The 20,887-nt window shown below is 37.7% G+C and overlaps 1 protein-coding gene across 1 annotated transcript; it reads right to left on the bottom strand.

Annotated features, from left to right (window-relative positions):
- Positions 1 to 920: 920 nt before the first annotated feature.
- Positions 921 to 14,478, bottom strand: LOC139138848 (uncharacterized). Its single transcript, XM_070707405.1, has 8 exons — positions 14,255 to 14,478; positions 6,939 to 7,141; positions 5,717 to 5,954; positions 4,997 to 5,157; positions 4,356 to 4,536; positions 3,709 to 3,816; positions 3,185 to 3,325; positions 921 to 2,832 (listed from the first exon to the last, which is right to left on the bottom strand). Exons 1-8 carry the CDS (start codon positions 14,289 to 14,291, stop codon positions 2,741 to 2,743), a joined length of 1,161 nt encoding a protein of 386 aa, XP_070563506.1. The 5' UTR covers positions 14,292 to 14,478; the 3' UTR covers positions 921 to 2,740.
- Positions 14,479 to 20,887: the final 6,409 nt, after the last annotated feature.

Genomic DNA, 20,887 nt, shown 5'->3' with positions numbered 1-20,887 from the left:
TGATACGTGTCCAACTATTTGCAGGGGATATATTGCTTCGACTCAATAAATTTAACTGTCGCTGAATTATAATTTCCTGTCAAATGACACGTGTTCTGATTACTACTTGTGATTGTGTTTAATTTCTAAACGGCAAACGCCATTGGATAAACAAATAATTCAGAAAGGCGATATAAGCGTGCTTCATAAGCGGCCCTCCACTAAGTCTGGATCCATCAGGAAATGTAACATTATGTTTTGCATGAGAAAAGACCAGATCAAGCTGGCGCTATTGCTCATCCATACATCGCTGTCACAAAAGAGTTAAGAACCCATTCCTGAATACAAGGCAACAGATATCGACAGAAAGGCCCTGAACGCCATCACAGACATATTTTTCCATGGAGGTATTGCATGTCGATTTTCACACACACAAAAAAAATTGCACCATCCGCCAACTCGTTGATACTAACAGTGGCAATGTAGAGTTTGTCGCAACCGTACTGCATCCTGTTTGATCTCACACCAAATAAAAGATACAGCAGCTAAACGTGACAACAACTGTTGTAATATCTTCTGGATTTTCTACATCATGACCAGCCTGTGCTAATTTCTGTGGTCGATCAGTAGACAACCTCAACCCCCCCCCCTCCCCCAAAAAATTGACGTTTCAGTCATATCATCATTTCAACCAATTAACTGTTATACATTACTGTAAAATAAATAACCTTTATCAAGACTAACGTACGTTTCATAACAAATGGCCAGCATGTTTGACCGGAACTGCGACAAACATTTAATCGGGGACGGACAGTGGGGTGTGAAAAACACACTTAAGTGAGGCCTCTGAAAAAAATAAATCATAAAGCAGGAATTGTAGAACGACGGTACCCTGTCAAAAATTTGCCATAAACCCATTTCAAGACACAAATATGCTCATCTTTAGGTTTAATGTGTTTATTAATATTTCCAGTGAAGTTTAATTGATTGTATACGAAGATAGTATAAGTAACAAGAAATTGAAAACTCTCAATAATACAAAATACACTGATATTCATCGCGTTTTTACCGAACATTACTTCTTATACACATACGATATTGATTGCCCTTGAAAAGCTCTATCTATTAACGATTTAAACTCTAGACAATGAATTATGATAAAATACAGGACAAAACACAAGGGATAGAAAATCCCCTGATAACGGATCCTTTATCTATCCTTAGTAGATTTGAGATTTTATCGAATGCTTTCTTAGAAACGTCTTTTGATATCACCTACAGAGGGTGTCCTGCTGAAAAACTATTCGAAGAATCTTAACATGCAGTACACACGTGACAACTCGGTAGAGACATACCGCAACGACAAGTAGGAACATTATGGTCTTGCACCAAATTTGCATAGCTCATTTAAACGACCCCTGCATAACCTTGAACTATAATAAGTTACGGCCTTATACATTTCAGGTCAGCAAGCAAAATTGCGCTCCAAGTGGACGCTCGTATCAAAGCAAAATTTTCATCGACTCGATTAGTAAGGTATTTTCGTCATATAAGAGATTTGTACATGTATCTGCTCTAAGCCTAACAAGACAGCACCAGCTATATGCCTGTTTGACTTGCATGGCGAATGTTTAGATACTTTGTGATGTATGGTATTATTTTTCATGGTATGGTCTTCAGCGCATGAGACATTGATGCGATTTCGTAGTATGTCTTTTCTTTCTGTAACGTACACTTTATATTTCTACTCCCAATACAATTAAACTTACAACCAGTATAATATCAATTGCCCAGTCTGATATTGTTCATAATCATAGCGTTTAGTGCGGGCTAGAATTCGTTGGTTGATGAAAACATTGCACAATTATATTGATTTGCAAGTTCAACTGTTTGAATCCCAACGTACAACAGGAAGAAGAATAAGCAAGTGTTTGTTTTATAGAACAAGTGCAATGAAAATATTCAAAACACCTATAGACACTATACCTTAAAAAATTACAAAACCAGACTCTTGATATCGGAAAGAGTTCTTCTATCACGACCTTACTAGCCCTGAGAGATAGTGGCTGTTCTAGGAAGAAGTATCAGCGCTAGGGCACTATGTATTTTTGTTCCTGTTTGCTTGTTTATTTGTTCGTAAATTTGCTTTCATGCATGCAATTGTATAGTCCTGTATATTACAGTGTTGATGACCATCGACAGCAGCATGACACAACGTTGTTCACTGAAAGAGCTACATGTAAGAAGGAACTGAAAAAACATCGCGTTAGCATATTGTTCTGGTGGAGAGAACATGATTTCAAAAGTGCGGCAAGAGACGGAAGTTGTAAAAAAAAAGTTTACAGCCTGTTTGACATTGTAAAATGACTGTCCCTCAAAAGATACGAGTATGAAATGAAGTGTGTATAAAATCATTATGTTATATTCTTCTCTCATGTTAAATTACTGTTCTAGACTTCGAATCGGTTTTGCAATAAAACAGCTAAAATCTTTAAAATCTACGTATTATTTCATTTATTTTAAAGTCTGTTGAAAATTACTGCCCGGGGTCAGATTTAGTTCAGCCCATTTTTCTTGGCGTCATTTCTCGACAGTGAAGGCAGCATTAGAGGCCGGCAAGGCGTCGATCAGCACACCAAACTAACCGACGGACGGTGCGAGGCAGCTTAAATCGACGTTACCATTATACTGCATGATACATACAATCATTTCGCTGGCCGTGCTTGATCTTGAGGCGAGTCATCACTGCTTGATGACTTGCTCAAATCGCTGCTAAAAATGCCACCAGAGAAAGGAACAGGCCCAATGATGCCTGTGCACTGTACAGACTATTGCCCAGGGAGGTATCTTTATCTGTAGAGAAAGCAAAACACATAATTATACATCAGTACACTTGACATTTGAAAGCGATGTTGTGTATGCCCTTAAACTTTTAAGTAAACTTTCTAGTTTTCTATCTTTCCGTCTGCGTATCTTCAAATCTATTTGAGACCCAATCCCCAGTCGACTAGATAGATGATGGTGTTATTAGTTAAAACTTTGCGAGTGAAAGGGACTATTAAAGTCCGCTCTGATTTCCTTTGAGCGGTTTATCTTACTTATATATATATATATATATATATATATATATATATATATATATATATATATATATATGTATACACTGCTTTACGCTTTGAAAAATATATTAAATATACTTTCTCACCTTTGCACTCAGCCATCTTGTTAACAGCGTTTGTTAATGCCTTAGTTGTCTTGGCCAAGAAGTTCAAGTTATCCGTTGTCAATAGGGTGGTGTTATCGCACTGGTTGTGATAACATTCCTTCATCACACCGCGAGATCCCTCTGAAATAGAGAAAGTATTTTTTCGTTAATTTTGTATTTAGCATGTTTGGTTTCCGTTCACGAGACAAGGCCGACAGAAGCTTGTATATTCTCTGTATGTGACAATATTATTTTTGTTATACGCATACTATTATCATTATTCGCAAATATTGTACTGGGCGCCTGAGTTTATTCTGGATTTCGAAAGGGAATGGTTTAAATTTTCTCTATTGAAAGTTTGGACAAAATGTGAAGTCTATCACTTTTGAGGTGTGTACTACCTAAATCTGTATATACATGAGAAAAAATTTATGCTTCATTTTTTAATGAGACCGGGTCTTATTGTGCTTATTGTGCAAAACTGTCGTTCGTCGCCTTGCTGTATGAGCATTCAACAAGCTTACTTGTATCGGTGAGATAGAGGGCGCTGTACGCAGGTTCATTTTCCCAAAACGCTGCATGGTCACCATCAAAGAGGAATTCGATCGAGAGCTGGTCCTCGGTCGGCGGTTCTGCGAAGCAAACACATCGTAATTATAAACACATAATGTTTGTTTTTGTTGAAGGTTCTGGAGGTCGTTATCATTGTTGCCGTTAAAGATTCGAATGCTGGCAGTTGACCGCAGTGATAGTCTATAATGTGATTGTATTAGGCAGTGGAGCTGTTGTGACGTAGTTTTTGCCTGTAGTGGTGTAGGTGGTGGCGGTGATGATAATCATGACAAAGAGAGGGAGGACTAGAAAAAGGACAAAGGAAAGAGGAATCTTATAATGACCATGAGCATGACCACAATGATGACGATGATGCTGTTTTCCGAGATGTTGAGGTTTTGTTGATAAATGCGCTTTATGAATTACATGTTTATGTTTTGCTGATGGCCAAGTTGATTACGTGATGGTGATGATGCTTGTGATGCTGATGATGATAATGACGATGATAAGGAGGTGAAGATTACCATAATCTTACGTTGTGTGATTAAGCCGGTCATACGACCTGACGTGTCCTTGTAATATTTTACAGAGAATGAAAATAGGAAATCGCCCAACATACCTGCAATGTTGAGCGGTAGCTGTTTTATTTTATAGACATCATCTGGCAGAGCCTCCCATTCGTTCACAAACGCTGTCAATAAAGCTCTGTCTGCGTCTGCGTGTCGAGTTGTGCAGAACAAGAAATTACCCACAAATTTCTCATCTTGCAGTTGGTTATTGAAAGGGTCAAATTGTCCAGACTAAAAGAGTAAACATAAAAGAGACATGAAGAAAATAGCTATTTTCATATTTAGAAAAGTAGTTCGTTTCTTTTGTTCATGACCTGTATGTTTCTACACCCATGGAACGTGATCCTTCCTGATGTTTCTATGTCAGTGGACAAGTTCTTGTTTGTGTGACAGAGAATTTATCAGAGGCACCCATGGATACTACTTTGTGAAGAGAAAACATAAATCTGGTCCAATGTTTTGGATAAACATGTGTGTAAGTAAGTGTAATAAACGTTCATCAGAAGAACTCATCGTGTAACACACTCAGCATGGCTTCTCATCGAGGTTCCACCTCTATTGGTTTGAAATGGCACCAGCCCATCCCTAGAACAGATAGGCAGGAATACCAGCAAAGATAGGTCGAGATTATTACTTCCATTAACAAAATAATCTATATCTAATATGCTGTATTAGTTTTACTTTTCCTTACCGGGTCTTGAAGGAATATTTCTTGGGAATTGTCAGCGGGATCAAAGTTCATGATCGAATCCAGGATAATTGCTCCTTGGAAGGAACCTTCACCAATGTAATCAGCAAGGGCATTTCCCACAAAATATTTACTTCCACACATACCCTCAGGGCATGAATTATCTGTTTCAAGAAATAAAGACATGTACGGCACCAAATATACAATTTTAATGAATGGATTAAGAAAGAGACAATAAAGTATATATATATATATATATATATATATATATATATATATATATATATATATATATATATATATATATATATTTACGGCATATATACATGTACGGCACGAAATAAGCAATTTTAACGAAGGATTAAAAAAGAGACAATAAAGTACAAATATATATATATATATATATATATATATATATATATATATATATATATATATGTGTGTGTGTGTGTGTGTGTGTGTGTGTGTGTGTGTGTATATGTATGTATGTATGTATGTATGTATGTATGTATGTATGTATGTATGTATATGTATGACACTACGTTTTTCAATCGTTTTAGAGGACCATAAGCGTATTTCATCTCTCATTATTCATGTGTTTCCTTCAGGTATGATAAATACAGGTTCTATAGTTTTATTTATATCTTGCAAAATAAGAGTGTTTTTGAATTATTTGTCCCTTGATAAGTCATTACTGTTGTAAAAAATTGTTAGATTACTTGCCGTCTTCTTCGTAGGAATCGAACGCGACGAAGATCATGGTGTTTGAGTTCACGCAGCCCGTTGTTGACTGTAGAAGCAGCCGTAGCATTTCTAGCAGAGCGGCGAGTCCAGAACCATTGTTATCCACGCCAGGAGTGGTTGCTGTCGTGTCATAGTGCGCCCCCACCAGCAGAACCGAATCGTTCGAAGTACCGCTGTTTGTTCCTCTAAGCACGCCAATCACGTTTGTTCCGTTTGTCTGTAGGGAAGAGTAATCGTGAAGGGTTAGACCTTTTGGGTTGGATCGTTGGTCTCCTGAGATAACATAAAGACTTGTCCTTCTGTTTCATTTGCATAGGTAATCTATACATACAAATCATTCACGGCGTATTTCTGCCTCCATCAGTGATAGTTGTAATTACGTTAAATCTTACAGTTGTTTATTTTTATTGAACGTTATTTCATTTATACATTTAAGAAGTGTGAATTTTGCTAGGTTCGTACCAAGGTCGGCACCAAGGACCGCCTCTAGGCCTGGCGCAAGATTGCGATAAGATTAGAACAATTTTGGTCCGCGTTCACACTGTATTGACTGGTCTCCGTCGCTCGGCTTTTCCCGGGCAGCAGTTACTGACCCCACGGTCTACGAACAGCCAACCACTTATGTGATAGCCTACCGAAGTTTATTCCTTCAATTTACCCTGTTGTGATATTCTATGCCTACAGATATAAACCGTTCTCACACACACACACACACAAGTTTTGGCCAGGTCGCAAATTTGTGTCGCCGCTGGACTCACCCATCAGACCCGACATGATTTAGACCGCCCCAGGGCCGACGCAGTTCACATATTGTTTTTCTCAAACCAGGGCCGACTCAGAGGCGACATAAAAATATGTAGTATAAACGTAGTACACTAGTCTTATCGGCGCCTGCGTCTTATTCATAAAGCAACTGGCTACTGACCTGTCGCCAAACAATGTGATTCCATAGCATGAGGCACTGCTAGTCTAAGCTAAAGGTTTAAGTTATTATATATTAGTGCATAATCAGGACTGAACGTTTAGTACTCGTTAACAAGGACACTGGCTATCACATACGATACAGTCTGTGTTATCGAGTTGAATACCCTACATTGTAATATAGTTTTTTAAAGGGAGAAGAAGAAATTGCATTTCACAAACTGAATCGAACTACTTGAAAATACGACGTATATCGGGAGTTTTGAAGGACTAACCCTACCGTTGTGTCGGAGGTCGGGAAACTCTTCAGTTTAACCTCGAGGCCATAGTCTTCGAATGTCTTCTTGATGAAGTCTCTAGCTGCGATGTGGGTTTGCATCCCGGCTGTGTGGTGGCGATTTTGGCTGAAGTTGTCCTCGATCAACTTCTTGAGGTTTGCGGCCACATCTTCCGACCTAGCCGGGGACGCAAAGAGCAGCGACACTGAAAGAGAAGGCGGTATTCGATTACACTTTATTTTCTGCATATATTTTGGATGTAAAAGGAAACAGGAATCACCAATCATTATCAGCTCCTCATGTCATGCTTCCTTTTGACTTCATAGACCCCTCTGAGTTAGTTTCACTCTTCTTTAGTTCAGAAGGAGGTACGATTTAAACTTATTCGTGCCGAAAGTTTAAATTTGTTGAATGCAACGCAAATGTATTTTAAGCTCAACAATTGTAGTTAGTAAATATCTTTTGAGAAGTCACTCACAGCTCTATTGTTGCATATTAAAGCATGTTTAGAATAGCCACAAAATACCCCATTGATACCACTTACAGATTTATCACTGAGAGCGCTGCATAAGTTCAGGTACCCTACACACAGACAATCTTTGACTGTTGTCTTCAGCACATGTATGACAGCAATATTATGCAAATAAGCTAGTGGCTTCTCTGTTGATTGAATGTACATTCCAGTGTACAGTAAAGTGGGGATGTCTTTGACATTCATCTCCTGACATACTTTTGGGGTTCATTTTGAGTTCGTCATCATATGTTCATCGAGTTCACCAGGAGTTCATCACGGTCATTGATCTGGAGCTGTTTAGCTTTTGTTCTTCGCAAATTATGCATCTTTATAGGATGCAATCTGATTGTGATATCCCCGACGACGACAGTTTGATCGATCGACTTTGCAATCAATTTAGCGGACTCCAGGGATTTGCGAGTCACGTGGTCACTTTGCAGCATTTATACGGCTTGCGACATCAATCAAAGAGTTTTATCATGTGAGCCAATTTTCTAATAGTACTGGCAGCTACTTGAATAATTGGATAATGATTAAAAGCTTTTTCGAGCGGCGAAATTACGAAAGCAAACCCTTACAACTACAAGGGTTTAAATTGGCCTAGTTTTCAAGGATACCTGATCTCAAATGTGCGGATTAGTTTTAATAATTTTTAATAATATTGTAATTGCAACAGGAGGCAGGTCAGCCTGTCCAACAATTATTATATCATAGTTTCGATGTTATTGGAGTAGAATTACCATAATTTTGAGGGATAAATTTGACGCTCGGTGATGATACTTTCTAAGTCATCCCGACGGCTCGGGGGGGGGGGGATAATCTAATACCTGCTTGTACTTTAGTTGGGTTTATAAGACGCCACATGGTTTTTTGTGATGTAAATTTGGATGACTTTGTATCTTTATATAGTTCCACTTCCAATTATCCGAGTACGAGATCTAGTAACGACTATTTAAAACTCAAATCTCATTCCTGCCACACAGATTCATGTACACGTTCTTACTTTAACAGAATTGTTCCCTTATGGAACCAGTTGGATACCCACATCAGATCTTTAGAGAGTTTATCTCTTTTTAAATCTAAAGTAAATATGTTTTATCAGCAGAAATTTAAAACTTATTTCAATTCCACTGATGCTTGTATATGGATAACAACATGCCGCTTTTACAGCTGCCATCCAACGTAATTTGCTCCTGTGTGAGATTTTATCTGACATTTTCTCGGTTTTTATCATGTGAATGTTTGATGATCATTTTTTCTGTTTGTCGTTGTCCTTACATTTTTTCCCCTGTATGGTGGGACAGTGCTAGAGGTGTTCGACACCTGTTTGTCTATACCATTTACTGGCTTCTGTTTTTAGTCTTGACTTTCTATGTATTGCTCAACTGTGGTGTAAAGGGGTTTTCTCTTGCAGTATAGTTGTTTTATTATTTTTTGGTGTTTGTGTTCAGTCTTCTAATCTTTGAATGCCAGTGAGGAAGTATAATAAATAAGAATAAATAAATAAATAAAATAAAAACATGCTCATTCTGTGTTGCGATTCACCAGATTACGTCACTTGACTGATCTGACTGATCACTGATCTGACCTGACCCCTGCGTTGTCAATATTCAGGCGTCATAATTATGCTAAGACAAATAGATAAATAAATAGATAAACAGGTTTGTTTCTCGTCATACATGTAGGTCTCTGAGAAAAAATGATGTGGCGACGCTGTATTTTATTCACTTTTTTTAATTTAAAAGATCCAGCTCTCGACGTTAAAAAAATCAGCAATATTTGCATGCAATGGCAATTCTGACATCCTATATGATGGCGGTGATAATTAATAGTTCAGAACAATACATAGTGAACATGCGATGCTACAGATAATATTACATGCTCTGCTTTGCGTAACAGACTCTCATTTTATTACATGTAAGTTTTTCAAACGAACATTAAAAAAAGGTCTAGACCGATATGGATGAGGATGAGAAACAAACAAACCTTTTTTCCTTTTTAGGCCTGAGTCACCCTTCTTCTAAATATTAAATATTGCTGCTCACATGATATCTCACAAGACAGGTTTTCAATTATTACCCTATTTTAAATTGCATCCTTGTCAATCTGTACTGTCAATCTTTCAGCATCCTACCTTTCTTTGGTTTGTAAAATTTAGATGTAGAAGGGAGGTGCTCTTTCAGCCAAAACCTCGTCTGTTACGAATGATCAAAGATAATCCATGAACGTGGCAGCTCAAGTCACAAAGCAATGTCTGTTTCTTACGTATCGGTCTGTGAATGCTCTCAAATTGGCGGGTAATTTATACGAGACATCTATCCTATATTGTTCGCCTTCGTTACCGACCAACACGACTCCGGGATCTAATGGCCATTAAAGCTGCCTCGTGTATGTAATTACTTTCGGAGATTAAATGTTGCTTTTAGCCCAAAACGGTGCGGTAAACAGTATAAAATAACTAAACAAAATCGAAATCAGTGCGCTTTTGGCGCGATTCATTACCATATGATTCTGTACACAATATACTATCAATAATAAAATATCTTAATTTCGAATATTTTATCGTAAATTTCAAACCTTAAGTCTACTCCTTTTTGACGTACGACTGCAATCTTAGTCTTCAGTCACTTTGCTTTTTAGCGCCATATGCTAATTAAAACCATTATGACTTAAAGACCTTCGTCGCGTGTCGAATGCACTGTATGTTCGGTGGCATTTTGCCCACTATACGTGCGTTAAGGCAGTCATTCATATTAGCATTCAGATAACGTCTGGAAGCCTTGCTGATTAATTATTTAAATCGTCTCCCTTGACAGTTCAGACACCAGAAAGGCAAAAAAGGGCAATTTTCACGTTGTGAAAACACCCTTTGCTCGGATGAGACTCTCAAGAAAAAAAAACCCCAGAATTTAACTCCTTGTTGGACTCTGCCGTGAGTCTGCAATCTGAAGACGTGCAATTTTCCTTTGACTTTTGATTGTAAATTTAATACGTCGTTATAAAGTGATTTTTCACCCGAAAAGATAAACGTACATGTCAGTAGTATTTTATACAGGTTCAAATAAACGTTATGTACATAGTAGAGGTGGCTACATTTACGTCGAGAAGAGGCTCAGCTGCTAGGCCTGCTGATACACATGTTAATAGTACCGTGCGACAATAAAATAGATAGACAAGCAGACAAACAGACAGATTTATACATACATACATACATACATACATACATACATACATACATACATACATACATACATACATACATACATACATACATACATACATACATACATACATACACACATACATACATACATACATACATACATACATACATACATACATACATACATACATACATACATACATACATACATACATACATACATACATACATACATACATACCCTTCACCTATATCAACTCTCCTGTCCTCCTGCATGTCCACTTTGTACTTGCCTTGATCTGTATCTATTAATGCACTGTCTACCTGACAAACTAACTGTTTTTGCGATTGAATCAATCGAAGCTTGTCGCCGGTCATCAGCAAGAATCGGCCAATCGTTATAATTGAAATAGTGTGCATCGGCGAGCAGCAATGTCTTGCAAAGTACAGACCTGGCATTTGTGGTGCAGCATGCAGATATAACGAAATGGTGAGCATGATGAAATGGGTTATAGAATGCTAATATTTTAAATTAAATTATAGATCTACGCAAGTTAACTTTGCAGACACCCAAAGCATCAAAGTTGAGATTAACCATCTGAGAACATTGCTTAATGATACCTCCCTGTCCTACAAACCTTCCGTTCCGAATTTCAGTAAAGTGCTAACGTTTTCTGTGTGCGAACTATTTCCGCTTGATTTGATGAAATTTGACGATTCAACTGTCAAGCCTAATAAAGGCGATTACACCCTCTAATAGACACCGATGACCATACATACCACCAACCCCCTGAAGTACCCGAACTAATGGTCTAATGTTATTGTAGGCTAGCGACATTGTGATCATAATAAATGAGGGCTGCTTGAAAAAATTCACTTGATATTTTTATAATTTATATATAGTTTCCATTATATAATATTTTTAGTCCAGTTAGTCCAGAAATTGCGGGTAGCACTGTTGCTATGTTTTGTTACCCTATTGTGTTTGGGAATTCGAAGTGGTCACTGCAGCGAAGAACGTCTCGATGTGGGACGTCCATGCACATTCTTCATTGAAATACACAGTCACGGCAAAGACAGCCGCTTTCCCCTGTTGATTAATATAACCACACGGTTGGCTTCACTCCATATCATATTGTCTGCATGAATGGCTAAATATCTTTTCTCCAATATCATGATACCCATCTCTTCATCACTCTCTGTCAATCGTATCAGGCGATGGTTTGTTTTGTGTCATTGAAGATGCAAATGGAAAACAAAAAAAGGCTGTGGAAATGATTTTAATTGAACACATCTAAAACATCTTCCAATGCCATTATCTAGTCACTCTGAGTCCGATGGGTCTGGTATTAGAGGCGTTTCACTGGCATCAATAAATTGAATAAATTAAATGTTGTTGGAGCCAATGAAAATAAGTAGTCAATACAGAGCCAATCAGTGACACCCACGTGACAAATTAAAACCTTGTAGTGATCAGTCGGAAAAAATATTTTAAGTCGATTTTATAAATGATCTTCTTTCTTACTAAACATTTTGAATCGCAGAGCAAATGTCTTGCGGATGTTTTTGGTCCGCTTTGCCATAACGTCAGTTCCTGAGAAACTGGAAACTGGAACATACTTATACAGGCTTTGCTCACGACTGATCTGAGCTTCTCACGGACCTGTACTCTAAGTGGACGCTCATAGTTGCTCGTGCCACACGAAACGAGACGATTATTCACATGAAACGGGATATGCGTATAGCTTTGCTGGAAATGAATATCGCGTCGGTGTAGCAACTACATATGTTATTTTTTGTAATATCCAAGTTGAAGAAAGAAACTGAAGAGATGGGCGCTCACATTGATGCCCAACCATCCATTTCGGGTTGCCTTTATTTGAGTTTTGCTGAGTCATAACTGTTAAAATTTCGTATACAAATGAAAAAACAAACAAACAAACAAACAAAATATTGCTCTACGGGCACGTCTGCTGCTAACTTGTCACTTGTAACTTTATTACTAAAAGTCAATTTTAATGGATTTTAATGCATTTCATACAAAAGTATTATATCGTCAAAACTTTATTTTTGATCAGTTGATTATGTTCATCGGACGGTAACGAAACAAGATTGGGCAATTTAGATTAAATAAGTAAAGTCCAAAATAGATGACACGAAATTTTTTATTTTAGAAACATAAAAAAATCCTTAAAAAACAATACGTTAGAGATAAAGAAATGAAATGAACATAACGTTATCTAAGATGTATCATTCAAACTTTAAAATTCGTTTATAGGGGCATGTTATAGCTATAACTTTTTAATAATATTTTGTTTGATTTTGTTCCGTAAGACAAATGAATTGTCTTATTCTTCTCACTACAGTAAATTGAAATACAAAGTATTAACGATGCAAACAATGCATTTTGCAGAATATAAAATCCTATAGTTGACAAATACAGACTTCCGTTCACCTTCCGACAATGAAATTGAACATCACACCCATCACAGGGTGTGGTGACAGGTGGAACACAAGTCACTCCGACATGACTTTAGGGGTACGACATGAAACTGCGTCTTACGAGCAGGGTCGAAAATACTGAACAGTACATCAACAGTTACAACCCGCCACTGTATGAATGCGAGAAATACCTTCAGCACATCGCAAACACAAACATTACCATCCGTCATATCCTGGGACCTCCCCTGGATAAGTTCTGTATAGCACAAAAAGGGTGGTCGTATACATATATACCTCGCAGTTCATACTGAGCTTGTATAAAATTAATGTAAAATCCAAAGACTAAAATAGAATTTTTCATTTACACTTAATGTCAGAGTATATCTGTTATGATGTGGCTGGCCTTCAGTTAAAGAAATAATTGCAGGCTTGTAAATTAGCTAATTTGTACTGGATAAGCCTGCCTAAGGAGAGTGATAATGATGTTTTTCACTGAGTATTATTACAATTCTTTCTACCACTCGTAGTTTGTGGACAGGGAGTTGATTCTGTAATTCATTGCAGACCACCTACATTACACCACAGTCCCTCCACTGTATGTGATTATACATATCGCTGATGCTCTGTTGAGTGATACGCCTCGCTTGCTGGGAATAAAAGAATTCCATCACCTCCAAATGACAAGCATCTTATTACTCTATGCAGCCTGCTAACACCCACAAGTTTATTTTCTCAATTTATGGGCACTTTCCCCGGCCAGACAAACTACTGCAATGATACGATCACTGAGAGAGTGACGACCGAAAAGTTTTGGCGAGGTTCAACTTCCAAAAGCCTATGTCATGTCACCTTTTTGTCGTTCATGCTTCATTACCCATGTTCCGTATACTGCAGCCACTCGAGGGCGGGCCCTTTGTTAGTGATGGACTTCTTTTACCGAGAAGCCGACTCAGAGGACCAATGAGTGAATCAAACTGAAATTTTGGCTTCTCGTGCACGAGTAGAAAAATATTCTAATTTTCCATCACATTTATCCATTGCCAAGTATTGATGAGATGATTTAAGGTGACCAAAATATATAATTAAAGTATATTCTGTTCGTCTTATTTTCCTCGTTTTTTTTTCGCCTGCGAAATTTGGGATGCCTTTTTATAAATTTGCAAATGTGGTGAAACAGTCGTATGACCAAAATGACTTACCTGAAAACAGACAAAGCACGACAGCAGATGTGGTCATAATTGCACTTTTTGGAGGAAAGGCCCTTCGATCTGACGAATCTACTCGAGCAGTGCACGGTGAAGTCTACGGAATGAGCCGGGTGTTGGTTTTCCAGGGGTTCAAGCTGCGGCTCTCGTCGTCATCTATAGTGCCGTGTGCACAGGCAAGTAACCTCTCCCATGACGCACAGTTGCTTTCCTATTTTGAGACCGGGGACCGGTGATCATTTAAATGACGCTTAACGCCGTACAATTTGGGTTTACAACGTATCTATCTCCTTTGCCGTTCTTACTATGAATACAAATACATTGTGCAAAATTTTGTATAATGTTGACAGAAGAAAAAAGTGAAAATAAAACGTCTTGATAAACATCCAACGAGTAAAGTGATGTAGTGCTCTTCTTTTATCAAAATGTTGAAAAAATAATTATGCAAAAATCATCAAAAAGATAGAGTTTTATAGTCATATTTATTATTACAACTATTATTCTATAAGTAGCATTTTTACGCCTAGTAGACAACGTTACAAATACAATTTCATTCGATAAATAAAATCTACATCGAGATATGTCTTTTAAACCTTCCTGTCTGTGAATTAGCAAGGATAATCCAGGGGAATTTTTACTCCGATAAGCCGTCTGTTAACGCTTCAGCACATTTCACCGTGCCTTATCTAGGAATTTCCCTGTAATTAATGGCCTCGCTTTTGTTCGGGTTGACCCCGGCCAGGTTACTTTTTAGATCGGGAATACGAACATAATTACACATCTACTCATGACAATATTCTTATTAGGGTTTTTGTGACTGTTGATGCATGGCGAAGATCTCAAACCGCCCTCGTTTTTTTTTTGTATCAGCAGAAGGGGGTTCTTTTCTATTCATGAGTACAAAGGCGACAAGAGCGCTATTCGGAGCAGTTGGAGCGGTATGAATATCCTTGCTGATAACATCGAAACCCTAGTCACGTACAGTGTGGGGCAAAATAGGGACTGTTTATACTATAGTGAGTCATGTTAACGGTGAATCCGTCAAAACGTATCAAGACAGGGAGCAAGCAAGCGGCAGAGATAGTCAGACAGGTAGACAAATAGACTATGGATAAAAACCACAAAGAGTCTGATAGGTACAAGATAGAAAGATAGATACAGAGCTTGGTAGACACTCACCCCCCGTAGTCAGACAGAGAATTGGAATAACAGAAGCGCAAAGAGACAGAAATGGGCATACACATACATAGACAAATAGAGGAGGGCGGACAGACAGCCTGAGTTGATAGCTGTTGCAAGACATAGGGACAGAGAGAAAGGGTAAGGTGAGGGAGCCAGAGTCAGACAGAGTTCATATACATAGTTTTAATAGACCTAGATCGAATGGGCAGAGACATTCGCTAATAGGGAAAGATAAATGGACAATTGAAAAGAAATGGTTCGATCCGTAAAGTAATAAAGAAACGAACGACTTGATGCAGTGGAGAAAGGCAACAGTGATTGCAGTGAGCAGTGGACAGGAATGGGCTAAATGACAACACGGGAAAAGTATTGAAAGACGAAATCACAGAAAGAGCATGAAGTGTCAGAGTGACCACTGGGTACATTAAAGAGTAACAATTTATGAAAGCTAACACGATCTTCAAGCAAAATGATAATGTATTCACTAGGTAGTCGACTGGAGGGCAGCAAATCAATAGTATCAGCGTAAAAATGGTTATGAAAAGCTTGATTGACAATGGCGGAAAGCAAAATGCAATCACTAATACAGTTTTACTTCAAAAGGCATCAAGAATAGAGACACACAAACAAAGGATGACGAGATAAATGTCTTCAATATCTTTCTGTCCTTTCATCCAAATCACGTGACGTGGAATGCATGGAGCTGCAATATAGAGCCTTGAGATATAACGCATAGAGTAACAAATTTCAAAGCACTTTGATTTTTGGCGTAGTGTTTACTCAGCTATCTAACACGGGATCGACGAGGCTCTTGCAACATCCTTTTATTCGCTTTCAATATCAAAATAATTACACACCCATGTAAACTGATAAAATATTAAAATTTCACAGACTGTATGAGACTTTTTAATAGACGATATGTAGGCCATACTATCGACTATACGTTGACTATATGCTCTCCGTAGTAGCTATGATGTCTTCGCTAGGTTACTGGGTTCTATACGTTGTGAGAATATACATGTGTGTCGTGTGAGTTGTACATCGAGAATCTACTGAAATTATCAGACGATTTGTTTACATTTTTGTGGTGTATGTATGTATGTATGTATGTATGTATGTATGTATGTATGTATGTATGTATGTATGTATGTATGTATGTATGTATGTATGTATGTATGTATGTATGTATGTATGTATGTATGTATGTATGCATGCATGCAGTATGTATGTATGTATGTATGTATGTATGTATGTATGTATGTATGTATGTATGTATGTATGTATGTATGTATGTATGTATGTATGTATGTATGTATGTATGTATGTATGTATGTATGTATGTATGTATGTATGTATGTATGTGTGTATGTATGTATGTATGTATGTATGTATGTATGTATGTATGTATGTATGTATGTATGTATGTATGTATGTATGTATGTATGTATGTATGTATGTATGTATGTATGTATGTATGTAATAGTCTAGTACAGTATAGTATGGCGAGGTGTGGTGTGTAGTGGTCAAGTCTAGTCTAGTCTAGTCTAGTCTAGTCTAGTCTAGTCTAGTCTAGTCTAGTCTAGTCTAGTCTAGTCTAGTCTAGTCTAGTCTAGTCTAGTCTAGTCTAGTCTAGTGTAGTGTAGTCTAGTGTAGTGTAGTATAGTATAGTATAGTATAGTATAGTATAGTATAGAATAGTATAGTATAGTAGAGTAGAGTAGAGTAGAGTAGAGTAGAGTAGAGTAGAGTATAGTAAGTAGAGTATGGTATAGTATACTATAGTATGGTATAATATACAATAGTTTTGTATGGTATATTATATACAACCACGTCTGGTACCTATGGAGTTTCGTCGTACAGTAAGTTAGGGTATCAGAGGACGCGGAGTCGAATAACTTCAGGTGTTATTGGACGCTATTTGACCTTTGACCTCAAAACACCTTTACGTCAACACGAGGAAAAAGGAGAGGATATTCTACAGTTTTTACAAAAAATATATACTTCTAACATTCAGTACTTCACATCCCAAAAAACCGCCTAGATTTCGACTTTTTTCAGGTAAAGTTGGACTAAAAAGGTGTATAATAATAAGGTTATTCACAAAATACCGGGATTTATGTCCTCGTACATCGTACGCTACGGTATTGTCACGCGTCTCGGACAATACCTCTGCTGCACGATGTCTCGGACATAAATCCCGGTATTTTGTGAATAACCTTACATTATTGTATCACGACAGCCGTAAATATCACGTATACATTTTCGGCAATATACCGCATAAATACATGTAATTCCCATTGTAAAACCGTAAATATTAAGCAATTATTGCGGTTCAGTTAAAGGAAAAAATATAAGCTTGAAGAGGTGAAATTACCTGGATGTTGTTTATGACAAAAAAGAAGTTGGCTAAGTAACCTTGCCACTGACAGTAATTCGACTTGTCTAAGAGTGTTTCCCAGGGTATGCCATTCCTATGACCTCTTGTTTTCTGAAGAGTTGTTTGTTATCTAATTTAGGATTGTTTTGTAAACAATTTTGACGGGTTTGGTTTCCGAAGCTGCATATTTTTGCATGATCTTTATGTTTCCATCTGATCCCCTTTAGTTCATATATCCAACCGTCTCGTCGGTGAATTCAAATTGTTTCCGCTTTCTTTCCTTCCATTTAAGTCACTCAATATCTGCGACATTTCGTTAATCTACGTGACTTACTAGCCACTATCACAGGGCGTTGTCTACATGTCCGTCCCCAGGGGTGGGTAGGTGTTTCGTTGTATCGCTAATAAAGATATATTCTACCAACCTTTGGTGTTTCGGTCTTAATCATAGACCTCGAGCTCGAGGGTCGAAGGCGATCCAGGGATCGCCAGAAATGCCTTCTTAAAGGCATTCGTTGGCGCCAGATTGTCTCATCAGAAAATTTACCAACAAGATTATAATTTCAATGGAAAACAAAAGGCTATCGCACTTAATAATCCTCTTACAGACCAGAACAAAAGGCATTCGTTGGCGCCAGATTGTCTCATCAGAAAATTTACCAACAAGATTATAATTTCAATGGAAAACAAAAGGCTATCGCACCTTAATAATCCTCTTACAGACCAGAACAAAGGCGATCCCAGGGATCGCCAGAAATGCCTTCTTAAAGGCATTCGTTGGCGCCAGATTGTCTCATCAGAAAATTTACCAACAAGATTATAATTTCAATGGAAAACAAAAGGCTATCGCACCTTAATAATCCTCTTACAGACCAGAGCAAGGCGATCCAGGGATCGCCAGAAATGCCTTTAACTTAGCACTGCCCTTGACAATCTTGCGTATACGTTTTATCAACATGCTGCGTCTATTATCTGATGAGTTTGAGTGCCTAATTAGCCAAAGTAATCAAGGGTAAATTACTAATCTGTGGACGCTCTCACCAGATTATCACCGGATTAAATTTGACAAAGTCAACAACGAACGCACCAGCAAGGTATATACCTTGCTGGTGCGTTCGTTGTTGACTTTGTCAAATTTAATCCGGTGATAATCTGGTGAGAGCGTCCACAGATTAGTAATTTACCCTTGATTACTTTGGCTAATTAGGCACTCAAACTATTCAGACAATAGACGCAGCATGTTGATAAAACGTATACGCAAGATTGTCAAGGGCAGTGCTAAGTTAAGACATAGACCCTCGAGCTCGAGGGTCTATGATTAAGACCGAAACACCAAAGGTTGGTAGAATATATCTTTATTAGCGATACAACGAAACACCTACCCACCCTTGGGGACGGACATGTAGACAACGCCCTGTGTCACTATCTAGGACTTGGCGAGAGACCTTATTGTTCGTGCTTTTTGTCTGTTCAAGTTCAACATTTTGCCGAATATTACCCCAATGCATCAGAGATTATTGGACGTCAAGTCGAATAGTCTATGCCATCAATACCCTTTTCTTTTAGCCCAGCTATATAGCATCCCTTGAATGAATGAGAATTAAATGAGTCTTTTGATTGACACGTTCCATTTCACCTTCAAACATAATCCACTTAAAATCGTTTTGCAAAGTGTGGTCTGATTCAGTGTCATACCACAAAGTTCAAAGGGGCAGTCCTCAATCCCTGCTTCTAACACACAGTTGTTGAAATTGGCTGTTTTTATGCGATTCCAGTTCTTTTTTCTCCTTTGAAAGTTGTGCAGATTAAGGCTTAGTCAATTTGCTAAGAGATAAAGCTTTTAAAAAACCTGCTCTTTTAAACTAAATATATATCGTCCGGGTATTTAGTTGTGGATGCAGGTACCTTTTCTACAAAATGAATAACATTGTCTTCATCGTCATAAACATTCTGTGTTATTTTCGTCGTGTTTGTGTGACCGTAAAACTTTTTTATCGACTGCGAGGGACAATAGCTGCAACGTTTAATAATATTTGCATAATATTTATTCAATGAAAAATTGCAAATTTTACCACTATCATCCTCGGTAGAGGATGGTGAAACATTTCGTACCTATACTTTGCAAGCCCATGTTGGCACTTTGTGCAAAAGGAATGTTTATTGTTGTCAAATTAATGAAAGAACGAACTTAAGTTCGGTTCAACAACAATGTTGACTGATACTTTAGGTTAAAAATGGAAAAGTAAGGAATTGCTGCAGAGAATTATAGAGGTCATAAATTCAAAATTGTGAAAGAGTATACTCATCCGAGTTCAATTTATTTGTGACATATTTTTAGGACATCGTAAGGTGAATGTGATGATTGCTAGAGAGCAAATGTACTCTAACTAATGCACGAGTATATCCCAGCGGACGGCAAAATGTCGGATCCATGGCCTACCCTTTATCTACTGACGATGACTGTCACATTATATTTACATAGCCATTACTTTCCATCCTCTTGGGATTGGTGATACTATTGTGTTTGTTTCGTTCGTTGACAGGAAGAACGTGACAACAGGAATAATGTATGCGCTTTGAATAATTTATAGCTTTATGTCTTTGAATGGTCCCCATGAAAACAAAATGTAAATTGTATGTACACAGTGTTGTGGTTTTAACTCGTCAAATTGAAATAAAGTCATCCCACCTTGGTCTCTTTGCTTTCCCTATTTGTCAGTATGTCTCTGTCTGTCCTCCTCCCTGTCACTATTCCTGTCTAAATATGTCCATACTTCTCTTTATGTATCTTTGGGCCCCCTCTCTCATATAAACATGCACACACACACACACACACACACACACACACACACACACACACACACACACCACACACACACACACACACACACACATATATATATATATATATATATATATATATTATATATATAAAAATGTACATATATATATATTCTGTCTGTATGTCTGCCTCTCTGACTGACTTAAGTAAATATAATATATATATATATATAAATATATTATATATATAAACTGTTTATGTATCTGCCGTTTATCTCATATGTATG

The sequence above is a fragment of the Ptychodera flava genome, chromosome 8, assembly GCF_041260155.1.
Source record: "Ptychodera flava strain L36383 chromosome 8, AS_Pfla_20210202, whole genome shotgun sequence".
NCBI lineage: Eukaryota > Metazoa > Hemichordata > Enteropneusta > Ptychoderidae > Ptychodera > Ptychodera flava.
Note: the sequence above shows the minus strand (reverse complement) of the source record. Positions and strands in the feature narration are given on the sequence as shown.